Genomic DNA, 27,874 nt, shown 5'->3' on the forward strand with positions numbered 1-27,874 from the left:
TCTTTATTCGCTCAGCCGCCATGCCTTCAACACAGACTATTCAGATTACTGATGTATATATATATATATATATATATAATATATATATATATATATATATACTTTTGAGCGGCCTTGCCATTGATTAGGTTTAATTCGGTGTTGTTACCAAGATGAATTTTAACATCCGACCAAGGGTTACCAATTGAATGTAGTTATCGGGCTTGAGCAATGCAGCAGTATCGTCGGCCACACTAACTGGGACTTCGTTTCTTAGGTTTCAGGTTATCCTTGGTTATTAGCAGTTGTGCGGCTGGGTTCACAGCGCAGGCACGAGGCCATCGGCAGCAGTGTTGTGTTTTCCGTAATGGGAGTTGCAAAGTAGCAAGGTATTTCCCGCATCATTAGTGTCAATACCACAGCAGTTCAAGACTGATGCCGCGCTACCATACAATCATAATTTACTTGAAAATCTTATGGTGAAAAACAATAAAAGTGAATAAGAAGGGACTTGACACAAGCTCATTACGATCGCTCTGAGGTGCCCACACTGCCAGACACACTGCACCGACAGTAACCAGACTTTTCGTAATCGCCTTCATACCTCTGTCAGATCACAGATTGCCTGCGTGTCCACATGCGCCACTCTGAATTGAGCACAGAAAGCCAATCCCTTTGGTGAACGAGGATTCGGTGTGCGCAGCTTTCGGCTCTGGAAATACTTCGACTGAAGTCAGCGATGCACAATCGAACACGTTTTCTGTTTGTTTCGTTGGAAATTCACCAGTACCGCCCTAAACGGGCTACGGTTGAGACAACGATTACCGAAAACCTGAAGGCATCTCAGCTCCACTATTAGCAGAAGCCAGGTCTCGCAGCCGTGCTACAAAACAGCCCTTACGGCATCCTGGTACATTTGCCCCTTTGAATTCAGTGATACACCGCTTTACTAACGTAGTTGTCTCGAATCAGAGAACACGACACTAGCCTTCGAGATTTGTACATTAGTTTCGTTTGTCACACTAAAGTCGGTATGGATCACTGTATCCTTAGATGCAGTCATCTGGTTTTCTTCCGAAGAAGGTAAAGTTAAATAAGATGGGCGTGAAGATTGCTGGTTGCATTCCCCTTGCCACCGGTGAAGTGACGATATGTGTTCTGCGGCAACTATCAATCAGCCTTACTTTGTTTTCTGGACATGAGTAAGCCGCCGTATCGCATTCGGGCTTGAGACACAGGCTTTCGAGAAGGCTTCAGCCGACGCCGTCTTACTCTTTGAACCAGAAGGGGTCTAAGCTTCTCAAAATACCCTCACATCCTTACGCTTTCCAAACAAAGGCCCATCTTACTCTGCCTGAGAAATAAGAAAGCAGCATCAAACCTCAGCACACTCTTGTGACATTTGATGCTCTACACATTCTGCAGACAAATCTACTCGGGAACCTTTCAGGTTAGCATTCAAAGTAGGTGAAGAATTTCTGGCATGGTTGGTGCCATCATTCCAGAACCTTCAAGAAGCACGAGTTTACGGAATTTCCTGCTCACTTTTGCTGCTAACCTGTCCTGGACCTATAATGTTGCCGCGAATTTTATACGTATTCAGGGCTGTAGCGTGGGTAGAACCGTTACAAATGTGACGCTCCTAAGTTAGGTGCAGCTACGTGAAGTGCTTGCACCGTGCGGTCACTTTGGACGGTTCTCGTTGGTCGCGATTATGAGTGCATCACTATTTGTGAATGGTTATTCCCTGCAGTTCATTGTATTCACAGGATGCATGGGATAAATATGTGCCATATTTGCGAAATCTCTATGATGGTTGAATTCCACAAATCACTTTTTAACTCAGCGGTTGGCACAACTTTGTTCTTTTCATTAGGTTACCCTCTGGGAAAAGGACAGTACTCATGGAGTTAGTCTCGCATGGCATCTTGGAAAATCGTATGGCGTCGTGATAAGAAAGCCCATAATCACAGCAGGAGGTCATGGGAATCATATGAAGGGGGCTCTGCAGCATTATTCAAAACATTTTGTGCATATCTGGTGGGACTTCACGAACGCGTCAAGAAAGCTGGTCACATATATAACTTTTCTAGGATTCTGGTTATCTTCGGCCCATTTGCTAGGCATCAGCAAAGCTGTCTCCGCAAGATTGGATCACAATTTCTTCGGATATGGCTATCACCTTATCGCCTTTTCAGACTGGAATTTCTATCCTCTTGCATGTCAACTGGCGGCGAGTTTCCTAATCGTACAGGTTACCCTAAGTTCGATTTGGGGCGACTGGCCACTGGCTATTGCTCCGATATAACGATACGATGCCTGGAAAATGGCGGCTTTCATACTCAGCCTGAAGATGTTACAGATAATTCGAGTGATTCCAGTTTAGCTGACAGCCAGAACATCAGCTTAACTCTACGAATCTATTCACTTCTTCGTCTAGCCATTGATTCATATTGACCGGTTGACTATACCCATCCGTCTAAACAATAGCGCCTGGCGGGTTTAGCATATAGGCTAATTTTTAAAGTTTACAGTTCCACTGCATAACACACGCACAGCGTCACTTTGCTGGAAGAGTAACTATTGGTCAGGAGGAGTGCTTGGTTTGCTGCGCCCGAGCTGCACTCTGGACTGCAGGTCACTGACGTTTCGTCAACCGAAGATATCACTTGCTGCAAGTTGCTGTGGTTCACAACCAAGAGCTAGGAAAAGTTGGGTTGCCGTTCATAGGTTAATCGGGACTGCCGTGAACTGAACTGAAACTGAACTGTTTTAGAATAATTGTATGTGGTACTAGTTTGTGAGTAAAACCACATCCTACGTATCTGTTGCGTATTTTTAGCAATCAAATTAAAAACAAAGTAAACAAACCCGAGGGAGATAACTGCAGTCGCTTCTGGTGGTGTTTGTGGAAAACTTACAGCCCAGGCAATTTTATGAATGGATATATTTACATGTGAGGATTTGTGACTTCTCATATGGATCGACCACATAGGTGCCGCTGGGGAGCTGGACGTTCACTAAGACGCGTCCATTCCAGCGTAAAAACAGATTGGTGTTATGATGATATTGGTTGTTTTGAGAGGATGAAATAGGCATCAGAGTAATAACCTCCAGAGGAAGGTCATCCGGAAGTATGGACAGAGTCAGCACTCAGCTGATTCTGTGTAGTTATGGGACATCTAGAGATTTAGGATCAGCTGCGGTCTTAGGCGAATTCGACCACGATAGAAGTGCTTGGATATGATCGTGATGATGGTATAATTTCAAACGCACTCACTAGAAGCTGCATGATCTCTTGTCACTAAATATGGTGCTCCATAGGGCGTAAAATACTGAATAACCACACAATCAAGTATCGAAAATAACGAATTTACTTTTTCTTGGTCTCGCCTATAACCAGCTGATGTTGATGGTCCCGTTGGAGCTTGTGAAGTTTCGTTTTTATACGTACTATTCATAAAGCTACCGGAGTCTGCTTGAGACCGTTTTTGACTGCTTCTTGCAGTTATGGAAGCCCGTCTATCCATCGGGTCAATATCGGTTCTTATGTCACGCAGAAAGTTGGATGGAACCAGACCACGTCGCCCATCGGAGAGTTCCCCTTCATAAAACCCATCCTCGTCCATTTCGCCATACACAACAATGCGTTCTCCACTCCGAAAAGAGAGTTCCCTCTGTTGAAATGAACACATGGGTTGCAAATAGTCGAAGTTAGTGTGAATTAAACGCACTTGCGACTAGACAAACAGTAAGACGAATATTCCGAAAAAAACAGTGGAGCGTACCATTTGTGTTAAAGTTTTGTCCCCGTTTGTACACTCGGGGTTGTAGACGTAAAACTGTGACGATTTTTTCCAAAAATCCACAAAACGATTTTGTATTCATTTTGATATTCCATCGTTTTTTGAAGTCGCCCTGGGTGTACCTGAGCTCTCTGAATCGAAATGAAACATTTCTCAAAGTCTAGCAGGGAGACATTTCTAAAAACAACAGATTGATTATTCCTTCACCTTTGTTAACACGTTTTTCCACGAGTACTAAAGTAAAACAAGCATACGTTTAAGAATTAAGTTCGTCTTCCAAAGGTTTGCAATGTGTAGTTGTTCTAAAATCTGACAATATTAAAATTCAATCAATGCACCGAGCTTAATCTCTCAGTTTATGCTCGATTTTTTGGTTGTCAAAAAACGATGGGGTGTGTGACTCTGAACAGGGTCAAGGAAAGAAAGTGGTTAGCATAAAACTGGGAAGGTCCATGGTATTTGCTGAATTATTTACTCCAAGCCGAATTCTTGGACGGTTAGAACCTCGTCTTATACATTTTGCTAACTATTCCAGAAAGGGGTAGATAAATATGAATGACGGTCCTGCCAGTCTTGTGGTCATTCTCATCTACAAAACGGAAATGCGTACGTGCGTAATCGCGTGACAAAAAATCGTAGCCTGTTGTAAAGAAAAGGCACAATCAAACAGATAAAAAACTGTTCATTGGAGTCACAGTAAAAAAACTTGAATTAATTGCTGGAAAGTCTAGGCTTGCTCGTTCGAAGTGAAATCACAGATAAATCGACGTGAGTAAGGCATGTTTTTTGTTGTTGATGTAAAATATGATAATGATGATGGAATGGACGTGAAAACAAAATATCCTAAAAATGTGATAAGTTAGGACTTTTCCTGTCAGTCTGGTCAAAATCCAAGTGGGCTAAATCTATGTATTTGGAGGACACAGACCGTTTGCCGTACACCACACTCCATATACCACATTATTAAACAAAATGAGTGAAGAACAATCCCTGTTATTGGTGATGCATAGTGTGTACACAAATCCCAGAAGGTTTATCCAGAAAAATTGAATTTAGCACAGTTTAGGAAAAGATCGTATAGAAACGAGGTTCAGAATATTCGCCGTAGTACGTCTCTCGCTCCAAGTTGTTATTTGGACAGAAGAATAGTGAACCAAGATCTTGGCCTGGGATAATATACAGTTAAAATGTTCCTCCGTGGCATCGAATCTTCTGAAGAAGGACGATGCGGAGTGAAGGTGTCTGGGGATAGGGGGACATAAAAGATTATCAATGGGTGTGTGTGTTGGCGATGCATGTTCTGATGCCTTATTACTATCCTCCTTCGGTTTATTTCTCAGACAACTTGCTCTAACCTAGTAATACCAAACCGAGTACGGACATTTATTTTTGAGACGAGATTTTTAAACTTACGGGAAGCAGAATTTAGGGACAAAACTTTCTTAGTTCATCTTCATAAGTACGTCGAATCCTAAGTCTCGTGAATTCCAACAGACAGCAAACTGCCGCATAGTGAACGTAAAAAAATGTGACTAAAGGAAAACAAAGTTTGATGAAAAATACTCCACCAGTCAGTTTCAACACAGCAGAGTATCCCTCCTAAGAAACCAGATGGGACTTGTTCTTCTAAGTTCAGTATTGGACTGATACCAAGCCCTGGGGAGAGGAACGGAAAAGTTAAGTTATACTTTCTCCGGACAGGACCAAAATGCGTTCTTCTAATTAAAAAGCACAAGCATTTTTTGACATATCATCTGATTTCAGTTGACTGTTGCAGCTCAGGATATTCGAACGTCTAGCTTAGCTTGATTGGTTAGCTCCAGCGACGATGGAACTCTAATAAGTTGTGAACTTATGGAAAATGGCGATGAATTACTGCGATGAATTATAGACGTTGAATTATTAATTCAATGGTGGTTAGTTAGCCTGTTCTGGACAGTAATATGAACAATTCAGAGAGTGAGCTGAATCAACTGATAAAGGCACGGTAGTGCTGTTGTTATTTCAGCCATGCACATGTAGGTCCTCATTGGCCACGTTGCGAGAAATGAGATATCCCTAAATCTCAGTTTGCCATGTTCAATTTGTCTCCTTCAGTACAAAAGGCTGCCAGACCGTTAGAGTTGACCGTTGCGTAGATCACATTATCGCCGAAAAATTACGAAACCACATGACACTCATTGATTCCCCAGGAAATCTAAGTAGATTATCTGCGTTGCGGATTACCGTCGCAGACCATTAATTAGTTGGGTAAAACACATATGATACCAGTGGTGTTTGACTACTCAAATACAAGAAAAGTATACTGAGTTATCTCCCCAAGTGATAAACATCTAGAAGATGCATAGGTTGCAACCTGTGTAAGCTCTGCTGAAGATATGCCAATGGCAGCCACGCTAGATTATTGTTTTAAAACGAACTTGCAAACGGCGTATATACGAAAAAGATCAGAGCTCATCTATTTGTTGCAACCGAATGCTACTCTGAAGTGGTCAAATGCGATTTGTCACAATATTTATTTCCAGCGAGGAAGTTTTGGGGGTCGAAAGAGGCAGTGCAACGACAAATGTAGTGGCTTTGTGCTACCTGGCTACAAACTGGTACATTTAAATAACTATTGATCCACTGATAAAATTAGCGGAGATGGTTTGACGCTGAATGCCATTGAAAACGGCAAGATCTGAAGCAAGTATGATCCACTTCGTAAAATTTGATAATCTGCAAATCTTCCATCACTGTGTCCCGGAATGAGCTGAATCCCATATTTCCATGCCCATAAACAAGTGACTTTTAGTCCTATGAACCATCGGACCCGATTATTTCTGTAACAGAAATGTAGGACAATCTTAAGTCGCCGATGACGCTAGCTATGCTCACCCAGTTTAATGTGAAATTCCTTTAAGATTTAGGCCTAAGAGATGAAGATTGCACTCCCTCTGTCGTATCGTTCCTGAGATTGCAGGAGGTGCGTTAACTGACCCATACGCCACCTCCGGTATGTTTGGAAATTTATTATAACGGTATGTTTCCAGTAAACAATTGGTGTTTCTTGCCAACTGTGACAGAACTTTGTTCCGAAAGAAGCAGAGATTACCTGAGAATGCAGGCAGATGTAACGGTTTCGTCTAATGAAAGGGAGTTAATCGTCTCCCTTTCCAAGAACTGATAGCTCGAACCAGGCGCCGCAGGTGATTTTTCTGCAGGGGCACTGAATTGGAACTTCTTGGATGATACCTAACGAGCGATGAATGTTGAATTTTTAGGATAGTGAAACATGAATGCACCCGCCATCTTGTACAGCTTATGTTTACTTATCACTCCATATGATGTGTCTGCAGATAAGATAAGAATAAACAGAGCTTTTGTACGTTTACCGAGAATTCAGCGAATTCTAGGGAAGTTCCAGTTAATGGCCAAATCAAAAAGTCGCACTGTTTTTGGTCTTGCAACATTCTCAGTCACAGTGCTTCAAAACTAACTTCAAGTTAGGAATAAGGAATATTATCGCGGCAAGATTTTTAGATCAACGATTCATCAAGTTACAAACAGGACACTGTAAACCCCCTTTTCATAATTTTACTCAGATTCTGGTGGAGCAGTTAAATAGAATCACTCAACGTTTTATTAATAATAATATGCAGGAATCAATTCCAGTCATTAGCGAACGGTCACAAGTAAAACGTTAGGCAATCCAATCGATGTAAATACTTACATCAGCATCTGCGTTTGGACTGAGTACACTGGGATCATAGTCGTAGAGGGCCACCATCTGCCTAGACATGCCTGGTAGAGATTGTTTTCCCGGGTCATTGGCACCAGCCAGTTGTGGAGCCCTCATTTGTCGAGATATCGGCTGTTGGGATGTTCTTAATGAGGGTTCTCTCATGGATGGTTGTCTGGAAAAGTCGTAGCAGGGGTCCTCCTGGGCGTATAAGTTCGCAACTGTGTTGGTAGATTTGCATTGTGGGAGGGGTGGATTATCCAGCGGGGATCTTCTAGAATGTGACTGTGCTGCAAATGCCACTCCCTAAATGGCAAAGACACATCGACGGAAAATCCAATATAAGGGAAAAATTCTTTGAATCATCTGGATAAAAAATCTTCTAACCTCTTCTAGGGGGATACATGAATTGGACTCAAGTATCAGTTGCAATCTTTTCCTTTAGAAAAAAAAGCGATCCGTTTGTGCCCTGCGCAAGTAGTTTACCCTTGTGTTTGTGATTCAGTGCGGGGCCCGAATTTCTCCCCGGATTCTCAGGGATTCTGGCGCCAAGATGGAAGTATCACATTGGTATGTCACTCTGAGATGTCTGGTTAACCCAATAGAAATTTCATCTTGTCAGTGAGGCCAATCTACGCTGAAAAGCCGAGGAGCATTGCACGGCTGTTTCATTCTTGTGGGGAATCCTTAGCAGTGCAAATCTCGGGAAACTGAGTGTATGGAACTTATGAAATTCCGGTTACTGGTTGAGTACTTAATCATTAGGCTACGAGTAGCTGTGTATGCAGCGTGATTAGCTCTTACTCAGACAGGGTGTATCTCTCACTCAAATATGTACAGTATATTCTCAGCTTTCTAGCGTAGATCGGATTCACTGATAAGATGAAATCTGTACTGAATATTGTCAAATCTATTCACATCACCATGGATCAAATGGTGGATCATTANGAGCGTGAACTCCCGCTGACGAGAAGGCTGGGAGTTGTTATGCTTCTAAAGGTAAACTCCACTGGCATATGTGATATGAATTGCGCTTCGGCACCCAAAAAGAAGGTTTAAAAGAAGCAAAATCTCAAAACCCCAAAAAAACGAAAAAATGTAAATGTTCTTTGAGAAATTGGACTCAGTATCTTTCGGTCCGAATGAATGAAGCTATCCGACTGCCCTAGGACTGAAACCGAACCGCTCCTTTCCTCAGAATAGTGCGTCTTCATGTAACAAATGTTTTTATTATGTCATTGACCAATGGATTTTGACTGTTCCCTATATGTGATTAATGGAGGTAATTTGGAGTGTCAACATCTCGAAAATTTTCTCCCCACTGTCTGACGAAACGGATCGAAAGGACCCAAGATTTCAAAGGTTACCTCAGATACTGAGTTAGAAAAAACACCTTGCCACGGAGGGAGCTCCCGTTAAGAGAGGTTCTATGAAACTAATCTATCAGTCTTCCATTGTGTATATACCTTATATACATTCAGGTGATCGGATATTACGAAAACTCTATGCAGGGCATTCCGATTCAAATATCCAAATCAAATAGCCCAAGTGAGGTTCGCAACTCACAGGCGTTCTTTTGAACTGAACCGCGGTACAAGTTCCTGAAGCTGACAATTATTGCAATGACGACTACTTCCATCGGTCTTATCAATTGTGATACAACTGATATTTTACCGTTCCAATCAGCTTAAAAATGATTATTTCTAAAAAACATTCTTCGCCTCAAAGCCTTGTTCTTCAAAACTGATTTTAGCTTCGTTAGCTCAAACCTCGTGGGCACGGATTGTGGAACAAGTGAAATGATATTTTACCGATCGCATTGACAATGATACACGAAAGTCAAGTGGAGGTAGGCATGCTGATCAAAAGTAATAACAGTTGGGTTCCCCTGATCTCAATGATATCAAGAATTTCTCACAAATGTTTTTTTTCAAAATAACTTGGGTAGTTCTGCTGGATGGAGTTGACAATCAGTAGCATTACACCCAGTCCAATCAAACACGAGGTCGACCTATCTGAAACCAAATATTTAGACCCTCACATTTTGTATGGCTGATGTTGACCCATATGGTCTACCGGTCATTGTATCAGAAATCTGGTGTGATGGTACATTCTGATGCGATGCGTGCATGGTTCCGTAATGTCTGTGCCGCGGCCTGCTAAGCTGACCCGGTGGAAGCGATGGCCCTTCAGGATATCGTGGCCGCTCCTGGTTCATGACCTGCTCCATTCGATTGCTTGTACCAGGGTACGTTGAATCTGTTGGACCAATATCTCGCTCTGGTTTGGACACCATATTTGACGGTACCAGACCGCGTAGCCCATTGCATTCTCCGTAATAAAAACCATCCTCATCACAGTCACCGAATATCTGAGTATGAAAAGGTATAAAGTTTACCAGAGTACTCGGTTCGATTACGAAGATTGTTTTGATTGAAATATACATTGGGAAGATAAATGAAGATGACCCTATGACTTCTGAAGACCTAAAATCTCGTACAGACAGATCAGCAGGTTGCAAAAAAGAAACTCTCGAAGGGAGATAATTGTACTGCAATAATGACTTGGCGCTCAAATGATCGAATATGGATTCACTTTCAACACCACGTTTTACTGCTTCGCCCCACCCAGTAGCAGTAAGAAAGACGTGAAAAATAGCCCAGCAAACAGTCATCAGAGACTTATTAACTGGATGACACAAAAACTAGAGGCTGGAAGCACTTTGGCTGGTTTAACGTAGAATGCTGTGCGCCACAAAATAAAACCCCACAGGCTGCAAGCATGTTCTGATGGGCTGAAGTTTATTGAACACATGCATTTTTAGACGTGAGCTGCGCACTGTCTGCGCACAACCAAAAATAGAATATATTTGGAAACGAGATGATTTTACGACTAGGAAAGATAATGAAGCCTAGAACGCCCAGGATTTTATTGAGTGCAGTCATACTTTCCCCCATGTTAGAATGCTGGTCTGGGCTACAACTATACAAATTACGGCCATATTGGGAACTTGAATCAAGAGAGAAGTGTCCTCGGAGGGTTCTCTCATATATGGTAACTAAGCTGCTCAGCGTCGATGCTGACAATACTGTTGAAGAGTGCCGGTTTTTTTCAGTTTTCCTTTCGTCTTACTACGGCAGTTTCAGACAGTGTGAAGGTTAACCTAATGTTTCAATACTCTCCATAATGCCCTCCCTGTCGTAAATGGTACAGCTCTGTTTTTCGCTAACATTTGATTTTTGGGGATCTTTTGCATCATACATTTTGATTTACAGAGGCCATTTGAATATAGTCCTCTTTTATGTGATGTTCTTTCACCATTCTTACAGAATTTGTGACCGTATGGATAAGCGTCTGAGTTTTGGACCATCAGACAAACGTGACGTGTAAATTAACCTCTCCAAGTGCACCCGCCCCAAGAACTGCGCAATTCTAATCTACTGCATCAGTATGGATAGAGGGCATATTTCGAGGAATATTGGTAGACTTGTTACGCGAAACGTACAAATCATAGATAGAAGGCATGTAACATGTATGAACCAATAAATAGCCGAAAAGATGTGTCAAGTGTTCAGAGCCACGAAACCAGATGTGCTGTTCCGGAACGTTGGGACATAGAGAACTGGTTGATAAACGTTATTAAACATGATTTCAATGAGAGACTTCAGGTTTCCGTCTCGGTTACACAGAAATACTCGGAAAGAAGACTTCAAATAGATTCGGTGACCGATTTGCAGCAGAATCTTATCAATAGACAAAATAGTTCCGTAACATTGGCTCCAGTCTTGAGAGGCAACTTCGCAATTGCTGGAAGGATGTAGTGCTGTTGTGCATGTCTGCCGTCACTCGTCATTTTTCCACCCCGATAAAAGATCGGGAGAAGTCAATAAAGAAATGTGTCAAAAGGATGGGAATTTGAAGTCGATCAATTAGCTCGTAGCAGCCAACTTGGCAGAAGGCAAATTTCATGGAACTTTCTTTTCTGCGGGTTCACGGTTACATCAAAGAGGAAAAGTGTGGATCAGTGAATCCAGTTGATACAGAGACCCAAAGCTTGAGATAGCCCCCGAAAATACAGGTGAATTATGTTTATGGTCGACAAAATTGCACGTTGGTTATGTAGTACGCAAATGCTAACTCCCATTAATTTCGAGAACACTGAAAAAAAAAACGGAGAAAAAGTTTTCGCTTATGTTGACCCGATCTTCATCAACGTACCCCCAAATTGTCATATTAGTAATTCTGGGACAATATTTGTAATAAAATACCGGCTTTCGTCTGCCAGTTGAGTGTCTTAAATATGGGAAAATGTCAGGTCAAATCTCAAAAAAATTCCAAACATTGTCAATGGCCTTGCAATGGGCAGTTTTCTGGGCCAAAAAACTGGTAGCCAAAAGTGACAAATTCATCCTTACTATCACTTATGAAACCTTCATCGAAACCGACCGTAATGCAAGCAACGCGGAAGAAAGTTTTTCAAGCATTACTACACTTCTTTGGTAACAGGTGGACGAATGACACCAAACATAGGCAGACATCGGCTTCAAGTCAAATATATTGCTACGAAACAGTGACTTTGCTAGACTATAAGCGGAACCTTCCTGCATAGGCATTAAATTAGCTAATCATATTTATTAGTAGCTCCAGCATTCTCTTATCTCCGCCGAGGATGCGCTTAATTCACACTGGTCAACGAGTCGATCGGGAGTTTTCGTCCTACGTATTGCTGTTGTAACCAGAACTCACCTTTTTTCTGTTAGTGAAGCTATTTATGTGTACAACGCAGCTGGTTACGTGGTCTTACCACGCCAAATTTTGCTGTTTTCTGTCCGTCGATCCATTGTTGTTTCCAGCTCTCTTCTGTATACAGCTTACACATTTGGTGAAAGAGACAATGACATCTCAAGAAATAAGACATGTAGTCATAATCACAATAGCTCAAGTGAATTGGTGAGTGAGAATCCACATCGTAACTGGTAGAATGACTAGGGAATCAATGAAAAAGGACTGACAAACTTACTTTAATGATTTGACCTTCTTGGAAAGGCAACTCTTCCTGAACAGCATCTGGGTTCGGGGACATGGTTGCGGGGTCGTAAGCATATAAGGCAACAACAAACCGCAAGGCCTTTGTATCTTGAAACCGCTGTTGCACAGGGAGACCATAGGTACTAGACTGATCACCACCATCTGGATGGATTAAAATGATGGATTTTCGGTTGTCAATAGCTTCTCTGATTTAGGGCAATAGGAAATGTCCCATAGCAGATCAAGTAAATGAGGAAGTAAATTAATGATGAGTAAATGAACGCTAATATCAAGTAAGCTGGTCAGGATTTAGAAATGAGAGCGCATCCAAAGTACTGAACTGGTGAAGCTTACCTTTATGATATGATCGTTGGAACTCATCAAGTGCTACCGGTGGTGGGACGGGTTGGGTTAATTCCTGTGGCACTCTGGAAGATGTGTTTATGTGGGTAGTATCGTGAGTCCCGCTAGTGGAAGGAAACGGGGGCTCAGAAGGGTAATTTGATAGAAAAGGTGCTGTTCCGGGCAGTGCAGTGGTATTTTGCAATTTTCTTCTACCTTCCACTGAGCTTTTAGGAGCATGCACAAATTTAGGTTGTTGTGAACATGGGTCGACTAGTTGTTCTGTTATTTTGAAATGCTGAGGAGTTAGTTCTGGCCGTAATTCCTCATGATATCCACGGAGATCCATATGCTTTGACCGAGTTCGTCGTGGTGGCCCAGATGTCTCAGAGTCTTGGTGGATTTCTGAAAAGTGGAAAGGTAACTCATGAATCACGTAGAGGTTTTTGGTAGCCAAACTTGGAATAACAATGGTCCCGAAAACAGACAAATCGCACTAAATAAATTTCTAGAAATGGCTCTCTATTCTATTTGTTTTTTTGGAACCATCGGCAGTTTTAGATGTCAAGGCTGTTGCCTGTATGGGCGACATTTGGATATACGAATACACTTCGATTCCACAAAGGAAATGTTGCGCGTTTCGGTGCATTGTTACTTCTGTTGGTACCAGTGAAACTGATTCGTGTGCAGTTCAGAATTCGAAGAAATCCGCGCCTTCCAGGAGCTTCATAAAATGAGCGCCGCTTATGACTTCCAGTGAGGGCAAAACAGCCCTGCAATTCTTTTGTGCTTTTCGGTATAGATTAACTTCAATTACAAGACGAAACCTCCACTGAAATCTGCAGCACTCATCTAAACCGACTCTACTTCGGGTGCAATGTAATGCGCGTAACGTAGGCAGTTTAATGTACGACAGACAAAATAGCAACACGACTTTCCAGTGTAAGTCATTTGCCATGATGCGTACGCACTGACGGATGTCATCCAAGTTGTCTAAATCCAGACTTGCCCCTGTCACCACTAAGCTAAAGTCAAGCGGCAGATGAACCGAACTTTCTATGCGCATTCAGTGATAAATGTTTGAGATGGATGGCGTTTTTTTGTAACAACATCGCCACTGCAGATTCAGGCTTTATCAAAACGCATCTCGGAAGATTTGATATTGTCGAACAACTTATCAGAACCTATGAGAAGCCGCACAAAAATGAACATGGCTGAAACGTGTTTGACCGTAGGCTTACAATAACATTGAAAATTCTTGAAGATGAATTAATGTCGTTATTGTTGACTGAACCTCTCCACAGAAAAAATGGAATATCATAAGATTTGTCATTGAGTGCCTAAAACCGCGAATTGAATGCGAGTAGGAAACTTACGGATTTCGGGCACTGAGTGAACTGGATGGCCGGAAGTGTGCGCTTTGTGCTGCGAAATGACCACAAAAAGAATGAATGGGTTCTAGGAACTAAACCAGAATGGGTGAGTTACAACGAAATTGTGCTCACTACAAAAGATTCACAACGTCCGACATTCATAACATGAAAATCAAGACATATTACAGAGCAGAGAGCAGCTGCTGTTTGACATATATTATGGGCGGAACAACACTTATTTTATCGTGAGGCATACTCGACTGCCGACACTTCCATGACCAGCGTGCCTGATCAGCGATCGATGTGTTCTGCTTGGATTGGGAGGCCAGTAACCTTGAGCTTCCGGAGCTACTTGATTGTCAAACTCAAATAAGCGGGAGGCCCAAGTTGTTGGTACAACTCTGGGGCCATATTGGTGCTGGGGTCGATGTGGGCTTGCGCTTCTGCTTCGGGGTCTATAATACCCAGGCTTACGTGTTGGTAGCATAACCTGCCCACTACTAAATCGTTGTTCAGTAAAAATATCTGGTACATAATAGCTGTACTTGTCGTCATTTGAAGACGAAGAAAATGCTCTGATGATTGGACCAGGCACTTCAGTTTCAAACTGGTCCCGAAACCTGTGCCCAAATTTTGTGAATACTGAGTAAGGCGCAGCGGCGCCGCGATGCGTAACTTCATCCCAGGGCATAGAACCACAGCGGGCGGTATATTCTTGGTAACTCTGATCAACTGGAAAGCGTTGACAACGAGCTGAGCAAAATCGGATTCCATCTCCTCTTTTAAACTGTTCGTCCTCTAAGTACCTCGGAGATACTTCTAGATTTCTCAAATCCCAACTGCTCTTTGCCGAACCCCGCGGTCGTCTACCTCGGATAGGTCTTTTTTGGTGGATATTGTACAGTGAAGATGTTCGAAACCAGCGGTTCGGGCCAGATACTCGGACATCTTGAGATGGTGCGGTATCGTTTGAATCCTCGCGGAAATCATCTAAATCTATTTGTTCTGCATAAAATAAACGGGGATCATGGTCATCTGACAGTGATCGGAACTGACGCCATGATTTTCGTGCATACGAAGAATTCGTGGGGGGTCGTCTTGTAACTGGAAGATGCGGCGGATGGCCTGGGCGGCCAGCATGTGACTCTGGCCAGGGCCATGGTTCTGAAGAGTGAATGGGGTGTGATCTGAATCGATTTCTATGAAAACCCCGTTCTATTTCCGGCAGGTTCATTTCCGGGGAGGAATTTGGTGCAGAGTGTTCTTCGTTATCATCCAACTTACGGCGTCTTAAGAGGGCCTGAAATCAAGTGTATCACTCATTATTAGCAAGACATACCGTATGGTGTTTCTAAATGCATCTGTTGCAAAGAATATCTGAATGATATTGCTGAGCCAAGGACAGCATATATAAAAGAACCCTTCCTCCTTTTTCGTTGAGGCTTTATCCCGTCAAGTACATTCACTGAACCAGCTACTTGATAACGTTGATAATCCGAGACACAAAGGTCACAAAGTTCATTCCAAACAGAATACACTACATATAAATGTACTGATAACTCTTCAGCAAACTCACACCCTCTTTGCCCGTCTTGAGGCTCATCAAGGAGACTTAGTCCCTGAGATTTCACCAACCTTACACTTGAACACACAAGTAGCGAAATATACTTATCTGTAAAATAAGTGTGCAAAATACTTAAACTAATCATGTGCTTATACAGCACTTTCAGTTAAGTCTTCTGCACTTGGTTTTTAAATCAGTATATATATCGTTACTTGCGCACAAATTGTTGTAAAAGCGGAACAGTGGACTGGTGAAGGCTCTTAACTAGGCCCACCTAATAAGCCGTAGGAGGACATAATCAGTAATGTGCTAATGAAGAGCTTCTGGCAAGCTCGTCAGGAAAGTTCTTTCAGTTCACGTGGAAATTTAGTCGGCGTATGACTTCCATTGTGAAGTAGTTGAAGAACTTCAGAGACATTTAGAAAGCATACGTTTGTTAAATATTCGACCTCTTTGCAAGCATAGTTCTCAGCAGTATTTGCTACGCGTGACCTTCACTTTGATTTCCTGTTGACTTGTTCGGTCAATCAATCGGCCGATTTTTTTCCAAAGGCGTGACAAAAAGCACGCACAAAATTGATGCATGTTTTAAATTCAGTTAACCTTTATCATTGGAATGCCCAAACTCATTTATGAGCCAATAAAAAATTCACTCTGACGGATTTATGAGAATTCAAAAAGGTCAGAGAAAGAGTTTTATAGTTCATTGGTGATTTTGTTCTGTAAGTAAAGCTACTCAACGCTAGAAAACTACGAAGCAATACACAGCTGTTTCGTCCTCATGAAGAATCAACATTAGTGTGCACCTCACGAAAACCCAGGGAGTCTGGAAACCGCGACCTCCCGGTTGGTAATCTGGACAACCAGCCGATCGACCACAAGCGGTTGAGCGGCTTCTCAGTTTTCCAATATAAACTGATTCCACTTACCCGACTAAATCTCCATTAAAATTCCAAAATTTCCTTACCCTGGCGACAGGGTTTCTTCTGTTTTTTTCATATTCGTGTTTATTCAAATAACAGTCAAATGACAACACTAATGTAGTATCCACCAACTCGTAGTGCCGTTAGTGGTCGCAGGCCAGTGCTGAAAGAATACGGGTTTGACCTGTCTTCCTTAAAGTGATTTCTCAAGAAAAAGTCACACTTTGATTATTCCTTACTTACAAGAATTCTTTGTAGACTTTCCTAATGGATCTGCTGCCTTAGTAAGCGGACGTGTTCGCGAGAGCATTTTCTTTGTCATCAGGGTCACTATCGGCATCAGTTTATTAGTAGTAAATGCGTGCCGTAAGCAAATGAGAATGACGTTTTCTTGTAAATATACAAAGATGACAGAAATTATAGTGTTTAATGAAAAATCTCTATGCTCCTAGATAAAGTGATCCAAAACAAAGTGAGTACGACTTGGGACAACAAGGAGACAAACACAACCTGCCATACAGCCTTTGCAAATCCAACCTAGCGAGATGCCAGTATAAAACGAAAAGCACACATCACTCAGGTAGCTCGGCCAGAAAAGAACATCCGAGATACCGTTGAGGTTGAATAAAGTGCCATGTTCTTCCGGTTTTTAGTCACCCGCAAGATGAATTCAACGGGCCCCAACAAGGCAAGCAGCACCCAGTATATATTCAGCCGCTTTCATTTCACAGTCAAGTCGTGGGATATCCCTGGTATGTTATTCATTAGGTTCCCGGAATGAAAAACAGCGCCTTTTAGCTAGACCGTGAATGGATGTGTCTGATGCATGTTTCAACCACTCAAGCCTGGTAAGTATTCTTTGCTGCAGCGGTTCTGCATGATAAAGTGCACAAGAAATCCTTGAAAAGCCAGCTACCTCTTGCCAGGCTAAAACGCACAAGTAATTGAAGTTTTGGAGCTCAGTGATGTTTTTAGATTTGATGGACCACCTTCAGCAAAGACAAGCTGAACGAATCACACACACTGCCCTTATGATTCAGTGAAATTCACTTTTGGCGCCACAAACAACACAGTTTACCTGTTTCTCTACCCTTGCAAGTAGTAACTTCTTCATCAGAGTACCGTTTTGGGAATGCATTCTTCAGGATAAGCATACCAGTCAATATATTAGGATGTCCACATTGGAGTTTCAAACGACCACAAGAAAAGAGAAAATCTTCGGGCGGAACGTAACTCACTGAAGGTGGTAATTGCAAACTGCGAACTTTCGAACAGTTGTTTGTGCACCCTAACAAGATCGTTGTAAGGACAGAGGGTATGAAGCATACTGAATAAATTTAAGGCATGGGTATTTGTCCAAGTGTATTAAGGAGTGTTACGGTTCGCACGGCGGAGGTCTCTTTGAGGCCAAGGAAAATCTTGGCCAGTTGTTGAGGACATGCATGAAAATGTCGAATCATCAGATATGAACACGTCCCTTACTACCCGGTCCAAATTCCGCTTCATGCTCTCGATTCGACGTTGCATTAACACGAGAGTTAGTAACTGTGTTTCGTCAGGTTTGAGATTTATATATTCGAGACATCTTTTTGAATAAATTTTAGAAGGCCAATTGGTGTTCGTGCTCTAAAACTTGTTACCCTTTTCCGAATAAGTTCAAACAGCCTAGTCAAAGCGGAACAAGAATCAAGCATCGTCTCTCAATGGGGAACCAGACAACGGTCTTTTTTGAGTTGTCTTCAGCCGAATTCTCGGTTAAATTATGTCCTAAGTCCGATGTTATGCAACGTCCCGCATTGATGAGCGTCAAGTGCTTCAACGTATGTGCCCGACAACAATACAATTTTCGACGTTGTAATCGTGGCTAGCTCTTACCGACAGCTTTTCACGTGCTCGAATTAGGACACAGAGATCACAACACAGCAGAAATTGGGTAGGCTTTCCAAACTATGGATCACAAAGTTTTGCCACTTCTAAATGATCAGCTTCTTTTGAACGTTTACCTGGCAGATTTAATAAGACCTGTATACAATCTGGATCAGCAGGGCTATTAGGGAATGATAGAGAATCAAAAACCAAACCTCGAAAATGGTGATCATTTTAATTGCATGTTTACGCAATAGAAAGGGGACAGCAGGCTGTATAAAGCCGCCTACTGTTCTAAACCCAGCATTACTGAGAAGTATCTGGTGACCGTTATAAATCTGCAACAAGCGCTAAGCATTATCATTATTTTCCCTACTCAAAATTCACTAACTACTAAAATACATTTTCGATGAATCAAAATGTCATAAATATGCTTTGTAGTCTTCGCGATGGATAATAGATTGTCTCGGTTTTGACTGCAAGCATTATTCACAAAATTGCGGCTGCATTAGGTCGGTGCATAATTTAGCACTATAAGTAATGGTTAGTACCTCGATTATTGCGAATGCTCGTGACAGCGGACAGCCTAATGATACGTGTTTGACTGTTTACGCGTATTCAACGGAGCAAATAAACTAACTTTGAGAAGTAGAGGGTAGAAGAGAGCCGGTATGAAATGCTGCAAAAGCTGTTGGACCGCCTGATTTACCTAGTCGACAGTGTCCAGACACATGATGTGGCGTAACCACCACTGCGTCACAGGTTCAAAAGCGCGGCTTATGCACATTGGCAGAGTAACTAAAATGAAAGTAAGGTTAGGACCTGGCCAACTTGAATTTTGCAAGCAATTAGCAAGTTAACACGGATACAAAGCAACAGGTGTGAGACAGAGTGCAATCGGTTGCATTCCTGGGCGCCTGGCTGATCTATAAAACAGATTACTCAGTGGGATAGAAATGGACTAAAGTAATAACATTAAGGATGGATGAGAAAAATCAGCGCTCACAAACTTTGGCTTATCAACTCTTCCAGATGCGGCGAAGAATCACATGAAGGTATTTTGATTGTGTATTTTGTGATTGAACGTGGGTCCGGTTATCAGCAGAGTACCAAGAACTAGGCCGGAGGATGACTACCATTCCTGGAACGCTTAGGTGGCACAAGTTATTGGTACACTCTCCTGAAAAGTCTTCAGATCAATGTCAGCAATAAACAATGAACTATATTTGTAGTAAGAAATTACTTGCCTTGTCAACTCAAGGAGAACCGTGTTCTCCCACTTGACCTTCTGACGAAACCTTCAGGATATTCTGTAAGAAATTAGTTGTCCAACCAGTAGCCAAAATCATGTCACTGAGACAGTCCTGTTACAAATATTCTACGTATTTATAGAGACTGACTGAATAACCGATCGACCAAATGTGTTTTCAGCACACAGTAATCTTTTGCAGGTACCAAGTACATCAACCTTGCATCAGTGGACAATGTTATGCAGACGTTGAGAGGAAAAATATGAACCAATTGTAGAACCAGTTGTAGAATAGCATAAACGAGAGATTCAGTTGAGTTTCTCGTGAAAGCCAAATTGATTTGCAAATGAATGTAGTTCTCGATTTGGGTTCAAGTAGAACATAAGGTTGACGGAAACTCGGGGAGTGTGCCTACCTGATGAGCCCCAAGAAGGGCAACACCGATCGTGGGCTGTCGAAGAGTTTTCAGCAACCTTGTGAGTAGTTTTCTTGATGAAAAAGGACCAATTGTCTTTTCACGCAACTGCGAAAACGCAGCTTAATATCTCAACTGGTTTTAGTGAACGAGGGCAGCAATAATTCGGAAATGAGTAATCACATAATGAAACTTACTTCGGCTGACCCAATAGCGTCTGCAGTCGGGCTGAGCTTTCTTGCAGTCAGATCTGCGGAAACCATCACAAGACCGGGATCGAGAGTTGAAACATGGCCCACTTGTGTAGTGGGCGGGGGACTTGTTGACATTTCTCTTTCCACAATCAGGGGAACGCCTGCGCGCTTAGCCGCTGCTTCGTCCTGGAATGAATACATGTAAAAATATCAAGAAGCTAATGAATAAAGTCAGCCGGTAGTTGGGAGAAAAAGAAGCCGTTAGAACAGGAGAAGTAGTGTACAGGGATAGTATCTGTATTTTGCCCTGCCAACATATTGTCAGCATAGTAGGCTACAGGCTTATCGTAAATGGAAAAGTGGCGTTCGGGCCAGACTCACGTTTTTGTTACACCACACTAAGTGGCTGTACGGCGTGACCAATTGACACTTTGGACCGAAAGTCACAGCCTCCATACATGGTTCAACTTAACATGGTTTAACTTGACATGTCCTGATTAGAGTAATGGTATGAATCCAAGGCTGTCTGATAGTTTTACATACACATGGTACAAGAGACCTTTCAGCTGTTCGTAACAGGCCCAAAACCCCACTGCCACCTAAAAACGGGAAACAGCCCATATTTTAGGGCTGTCAGTTGTAACTGGCAACATTTCGCACATTCATGATAACTAACCTAAGAGGCAATGGTTGAGAGTGATTGTTTTGAAAAGGGTTTAATCAGACAAGCGTTATATGAATATGATGGGTAATGTAGCCGCAGTAAAGAAAAAAATGAGACAAACGAACTTCTGTTAGAAAGGATCCCTCTTTTGGGAAGAGTCCATTGTTTAGCGGACTGAAGACCGACGGAAAGCACACATAACTGGATAGCACGTATTTGTGCTGTTTTCAGTACATTTTGAACAGATGACTATTAAGTTACTATGTATAGAATATCTGCTTTGCTATGTAAGTGAACGGTTTTCTAGGGCGTGAATAAATTGACCGTGAAGTCAAGGAAATGGCTACTTCGATTTTGTTGACTGTATGCGCCATTTTCAAACCAGGATTAAACTGACATTGTCCTAAAATGTCGCACGTCCGATCGCTAACGCGTTTTCGCTTGCAACGATTGAACGCCTGATTGATTTACCACAAGATCATGATCTTTTCACAACTTGTCAGTGAAGCGACTGAATAAGAGCACTAATCAGCAGACAAAGTTGTACTATCAAGTAGCGGTATCTAGAGACAGTCCTATATTTTGCTAGTCACAACAGCAAACGAGTTGTTCCACTGTTAACTGATGCTCAGCTGTTAAAGGCGGTGAGTCGTACACTTACTTTAATGCGCAATCAAACGACTCGGAAGCGCACAATAGACAAGCGACTGGGCAACAGCTCACTATCAATCACCAGATTAGAATCGCCTGCCGATACTGTCTGAAATCTGTTTGGCTAGTCTGCTGTGTAGAACAGATCGGAAAAACTTGCGGTAAACAGGAGGCAATGAGAGGCTGTTTTTATTGAAATCCTGTTTTAATAAGTGCCAAGCTGTCCAGCAAAACTTCTACTATCAGAGTAGTTTCAAATCTTACAGGGTCGAAACAGTGATCGAATAGTGTTACTGGGGGAATAGTCACACTATTAAAAACGAATATTCTTTTTCAAAACTGAAGCATACAGAAAATAATCATTTCTATTCTCTGTGAATAACGAATCCTGATGTTCTACTCAATCACAAATTACGGAACAGCGGTGTCTGGGACATTCCGAGGTTTTGCTTCGTGAAAACGTACTGCCCGGTCTAGACATACTCAGCATTTTGCAGATGATTTTCCGAAGGACGGCAGAAAAAGGTTACTTGTGTTCTCATCGGGTTTCTTCTAAAATCATTCCACACAGAATGTCCGAAATTGCGTTCTTTTGCAAGGTGATCCTGCATAGGTTAGCTTGTCTTCGATCTGTTTAGTTTATGATAACATAGGGAATGTCATTATCATTTCTGTTTATACTGACACGTCGAGGTTACCATTCCACAAACTCAGAATAACACGGAAAAAATGAGCGATTTAATTCATCTTTGAAATTTGGCAATTTTTAAACACGCTTCAGTAGTTTAAGTTAACTATTGATAATGTAAACTCTGTCTTAGCATGTGGCAAGAATTACCCGTAGAATCTTCGAAGGAACAACGAAAAATCCACTCACTTTGATGGAGACCGAGGGTTGTGTTAGGCACACACTGAATACAATCGAGTTTGTTCTAAACCGTATAAGTGGTCATAACAACAAAAGGGAATCAAATGATTTCCCGAGATGGCTGCTAAAGAGTACTCTTATAATAACTGTTGCAAGAAAGCCATCAATAATGTTTTGCGGTTTATTAACTATCTGATTACATATATATGTCAATCACTACCCTGTTTATTTCTGTATATTATAACATACAGAACCGTTTTGTCCATACTTTGTGGCTGACAGTTCACCTCATTCGCACCCTCTTTTTATACTTAAACATTCCTCCCTTATGATACTGGATATTACATCGAAGCTGTCCATGTTTGACCATAAAAAAACACCAGCAAGACCGATCACATGATCAAAAATTACCCACCGTGCGACTCATTTCTAGGCATTGTTCGCCCTGGATACTTGTCACTGTATTCAAGTTCCTATAGAGAAGTCATCATTAATTAGGTCAAGACCCGATCAGTACGGGCCTTATTGTTTAGGGTGACGTACCAAGTTTCATCAAACTATTCAAAAGACGCCCACCGGAAAACCTCAACATAACACAAACAGCTGTATTTACGTATGCTAACCAATCCATTGTTAAAGCATCATTTTACATAACTCATTTAACGTCGGTCTGCCGTGACCTTTTCGTTAATAGTGATTTCAGAACACAGAGAACACCCCACAAGTATTCATTCGTTATCATAAGTTGTAACAAATTCAACACTACTCATTTTGATGACACGAAATAGAAAGCAGATCTTAAAAACTGCTTCAGCGAGAATTTTTAATGATGAGGCGGAGGACATAAATATATACCATTGTGATCAAGAGAAAGTAGACTGCAACATCACAGATTACATTTCACTGCAAACATGGAATAGTGGGTGAGCGTTACATCATGATACAAGAGGTTATGTGCATATCATACTGGAAGATATGAAGGCATATTACGATCCATTTTATGACTTTCTATTATTCATATTTAGATTCTACCGTTTATATCGGAGGAACATTTATCCATTTTGATTAGGAATGAAAAATCAATCGGTCTTTTGACTGAAAAACGCAACACAGCCTAGGAAGGCCAATTACTGATGTGGGTAGTTTTTCAGGCTTTACCCAACCATTTTTCTTAAGTTTCAAACTCATGAGCTCATTTAACAGAAGCGAAATATTCACGTTTTCAAGTCGGTCAGTAGAGAGTTATGATCATTAGCAGGAAATCACTTTTTTGTGACATCGACATCGTTATTCAGGTACACATTCTTACGCTTTCATCACAAACGAAGAGCTTTCCATGAAGGACGGAAGCCCCTTAGAAATATCCGTGCTACCTATTTCTGCACACTCGTTATCTAGACTCAGTTGACGCCTGGTGCTTCTCAGCTTGTGCTCACACATTTACAATCCGTTCTAGCTAAGCTTCCATCCTTTGGACTCAAACTTCTTACAATGCCTTGATCATCCAGACCTGCTTTCCACTGGATGTCATAATCAAAACAACCACCATAGACGTTTGGATGTGACGTCTTGGTGTTTCATCTCCCTTCCCCCACCAATTCTATGGTTTCATCTAAATATTTGCCCATTATGTTGTTTTCTATTTCACTGGTTTATTCTCTGTAATCGCCCTTTCAAAGTCCATATCATCCTGTTTGCCGCTTAGTAAGCGTTTCCAGGGTCTATTTGTTACATTGCATTAGAAATTTTTCTAGCTGGAGCTCCTGTACTTGCAATATGACATGTAAATATTCCTCAAAACCGTGGCGCAAATCTTGCCTCTGGGCAAACAGTCACTGGCATACAACCATTCAGGTTTTGGTCACCCAAAGCGCCTGGATTCTTCTCTTACCACATTCCCCATTTTACTGGGAAGAAAGGTGCTCTGGGTTAGAGCAGCGCGTCTATTCTTACAACTCCGGGTCATACAACAGGTAACATTCAGCTTGTTTCTCATCGGACACGACAGGATAAATTAGTTTTTCAGGTATTACAGAAAACGAACCCAGAAAAAATCTGATGGTAATTTACCTAAAACGTCAACCAGAACGCCTCATTGAAAAAATATTAGCAAGACGTTGAAAGCTGATAAATAAACGGTCTATATAGATTCGCTATCCAAAAGGGAAACTGTATGTGAGCCCACTAGTGCCATTGTTCATTGCTTAAAATAAAAACTACAAAGCTTCTGAATTTACAATGTCTTTTAGGGACACCACGTCAAACTTTATGCCTCTGGAGACGTTCCCTAAATCACGGCCTCTTCACGTGATTTTGGGGTGCTCAAGAAGTTTACGTTAGGAAGGCGATCTACTCAATTGCATTCAAGAAGCTTCCTTCTGACGCAGAGATGAAAATCCCCGGGGGTGCGCCAGGTCTGTGATGGCTATCCTATAACAAAAATATAGGCGGATGACCTTCCCAGGTCCTCTAAGCACCGATCCACCCGGCCAGCTGCCGGCGGATGAAGCAGTGACAGTATGTTTGTTTAAACTTCATTTCTGTACTCATAAGGAATTAAATTAAACATAAATGTTTTATAACCATTCATGCGCCAACCCCAAATACCAGCTGACATTCCAAACGCGGTTCCAACTTTGTAAATACAAACATGACAGATCCATTGTGTAAAGCTTTGTTTCGAAAGGAAAACATTACTTTATGAATGCCGCTCGAAATACTTGTCAAAATGTAACAAAAGGGAACATTAATTGTAGCAAAATAGAATAATAGAAATTGGTATATTCTATTGTTGACTAGCGAGGTCAACCTGGAAAGTACTGAAAAATTTTGTATTCAGTAGACACCATCACACAGTTTGGCTAATCTTGCCACATGTCACGTAAAAACTTTGAATTTTGAATCGTCCTTAAAACCAACTAAAACCATTTCTGATTGAGGGATTTTGTCAGGATGTCTAATGCGACTTTCGGCAGAACCACCCAACTACCTTATTTTCTTGGAAGCTGCTGAAATTGTTCAACCGATAAAGTTCCATTTTTTCAATGAAATACTTACAACTTAATGACATGTCATACCGGCCACCGTTGTTAGGGCTCGAGAAAGTACCTGAAGTAAGGCAAGGATGAATATGGACGAAGCCCAATGTTTTGAACAAAAAGCAGATCACTGTGCCGGAGTGGTGCTCTTCGTCCATAGCACTGACAAGCAATCGGTAAAGTATGATTGAGGGGTCGAATGAAACTAGGACACTGCATATCAATAGGCGAAGCGAATTGGTTGTTATTAAGGGTTCTGCGTAAATGACATCGTTTGGGAAAATACGATGCTGAATATATTACCTGGTGCGAATCAGTTGCATGGTCTTAAGGGTAAGCGCTACACAGCATACAACCAGTAGAACTGGTTCGTAACACTTTTTATGCATTGTGGAGAGGAATTAAGGCCCAAAGAAATTATTTCTATTTGGCCCATAGAGTTACGGTTAGTGTGGACTGATGCATTTATTATTCAGCGCGAATAATATCGGAGGTTCGTGTAGTTCATGTAAAATAATAGCAAATGATTTCCTATCCACTAGTTTATGCACCATTGCACCAGGATGGGTTCTGGATATTGAGCAAAATGAAGAAACAGGACAACTCGACAAATACACTCATTTTCAGATCAAATGGGCTTTTATGGAAGATATCTTTCAACAGAATGTGCTGTACAAAGCCGCCTCAGGTTTCATTTGGTACGATATCCGAGATATCGTCGTATATTTTCATTAAGGAAACCACTCACAAGGTCGCTGAAAACTCTTCGATAGCCCAAGAACGGTGTACCGTTCTTCGGGCTCATCGGGTATCATAAACGAGAGATACCAGGATAACTGGAATATTGTACCAACTGAAACATGAGGTGGCTTTTGTGCAGCATGCCATGTTGGAGAGTATCATAAACGAGACCTTTGGTTGAGTCTCTCCTGAAAACCAAATAGACCTGCCCATGGATATATTTATCGAAATCGGTTAAATTTGGGTTCACGTAGAACATAAGGTTGACGGGAAATCGGCATCCACACCCAAGAAGGGCGAAACATGTCTTGACCTTTTGAATGGTTTTCAGCAACCTTGGGCTTAATTTCACTAAGCAAGTAGTACAACCTTTAATTTGAACGCCTCCCTAGCTAACAACTTCCCGTTCAAATTGGACTACGTAAACCTGGTAAAAGTCCGGCTACTGAGGAAAAAATGGGTTTGATGTTGCTGAGGCATATGTTCATTAATAACCGCTGGCTGCTTTTTATCTTTTACACGATCCGAAAATCCCCTATAACATTTTCTGCCAAAGGTGAACATAAAAATAGGCAAATTCTGGCTTCTAACGCAAAATTTTGGTTTTCTGGCAGGGCACAGTTTAATTTGAAAATGAACTCTACAATATGACTTACAATCCCAAGATGGAGTGAAAGACGTGAGCCAAAGATGCGCCTTGCTGCTTGAAGCGAGCCCGCCGATGCCAACAATAACCCTGCGGTCAGATTTACTGGAAGAGAACCTGGTCCCGCAGCACCTTTTAAAATGTTAGATTTGATAGGAGACTCGGAGTTCGCAAAAGCGGTCTTGGATTCAGTTGCTTCTCTTGGAACAGTAGAGTGTACCGTGATAAAAAGGTGCTGAGGTATTCCAGTATCCGGAAGATCTGGGCTTAACTGTCGGTTATCAGCTAGTGTAGCTTCAGAAGTCTCAGTTTCACTGGATCTAGTGACAGAACTCGTAGTTCCAGCAGCTTCCAAATGACATTTGATTTGCTGCAATGGTATTATGGCATGATCGTCTGGGAGGAATAGAGAAGTGAACGGTTTGTTTTCTCAAATTTACTCATATACAATTTAATTGCATTAAAAGTAACTCAATTAAGAGATCATGTTTAAATAAACGCCCATTTATTTTTCCACAATAAACTGAAATATATCCATAATCAAGTGCACAGTAACGCTTAAATGAGAGTTTGCATGTTTTAAAGAAATATTCTCTATTTTACGACCAACTCTTTGATCATGAGTTAGCTTTTATTGGGGTAAAAGAACAAAAATGATCAAACAAAAATAACATTTCTCAGTGGACTATCTTTGTTATGTTTTAGAGATATGAAGTAGCTTCTGAAAGCTCAGCGTTGATCGGTTGCAGGAAATAGGAGAGCAACTATGCACTTTGCTTCCACAGTGCCCATGAGAGAAAATTAC

The 27,874-nt window shown here is 41.6% G+C and overlaps 1 protein-coding gene across 1 annotated transcript in view; it reads right to left on the minus strand.

Moving 5' to 3' along the window:
• Nucleotides 1-800: 800 nt before the first annotated feature.
• The window catches only part of T265_14693 (hypothetical protein), a gene marked incomplete at both ends in the record, with an annotated part of 55,709 nt that continues 28,635 nt past the window's right edge, over nucleotides 801-27,874 (minus strand). The window contains 12 exon segments of the mRNA XM_009174812.1: nucleotides 801-928; nucleotides 934-1,050; nucleotides 3,260-3,656; nucleotides 7,498-7,812; nucleotides 9,548-9,877; nucleotides 12,527-12,696; nucleotides 12,889-13,281; nucleotides 14,253-14,301; nucleotides 14,506-15,549; nucleotides 20,268-20,375; nucleotides 20,465-20,647; nucleotides 27,080-27,465. Coding sequence (XP_009173076.1) covers nucleotides 801-928; nucleotides 934-1,050; nucleotides 3,260-3,656; nucleotides 7,498-7,812; nucleotides 9,548-9,877; nucleotides 12,527-12,696; nucleotides 12,889-13,281; nucleotides 14,253-14,301; nucleotides 14,506-15,549; nucleotides 20,268-20,375; nucleotides 20,465-20,647; nucleotides 27,080-27,465 — 3,620 coding nt within the window.

This window comes from Opisthorchis viverrini (genome assembly GCF_000715545.1).
Source record: "Opisthorchis viverrini unplaced genomic scaffold opera_v5_243, whole genome shotgun sequence".
Classification (NCBI taxonomy): Eukaryota; Metazoa; Platyhelminthes; class Trematoda; order Opisthorchiida; family Opisthorchiidae; genus Opisthorchis; species Opisthorchis viverrini.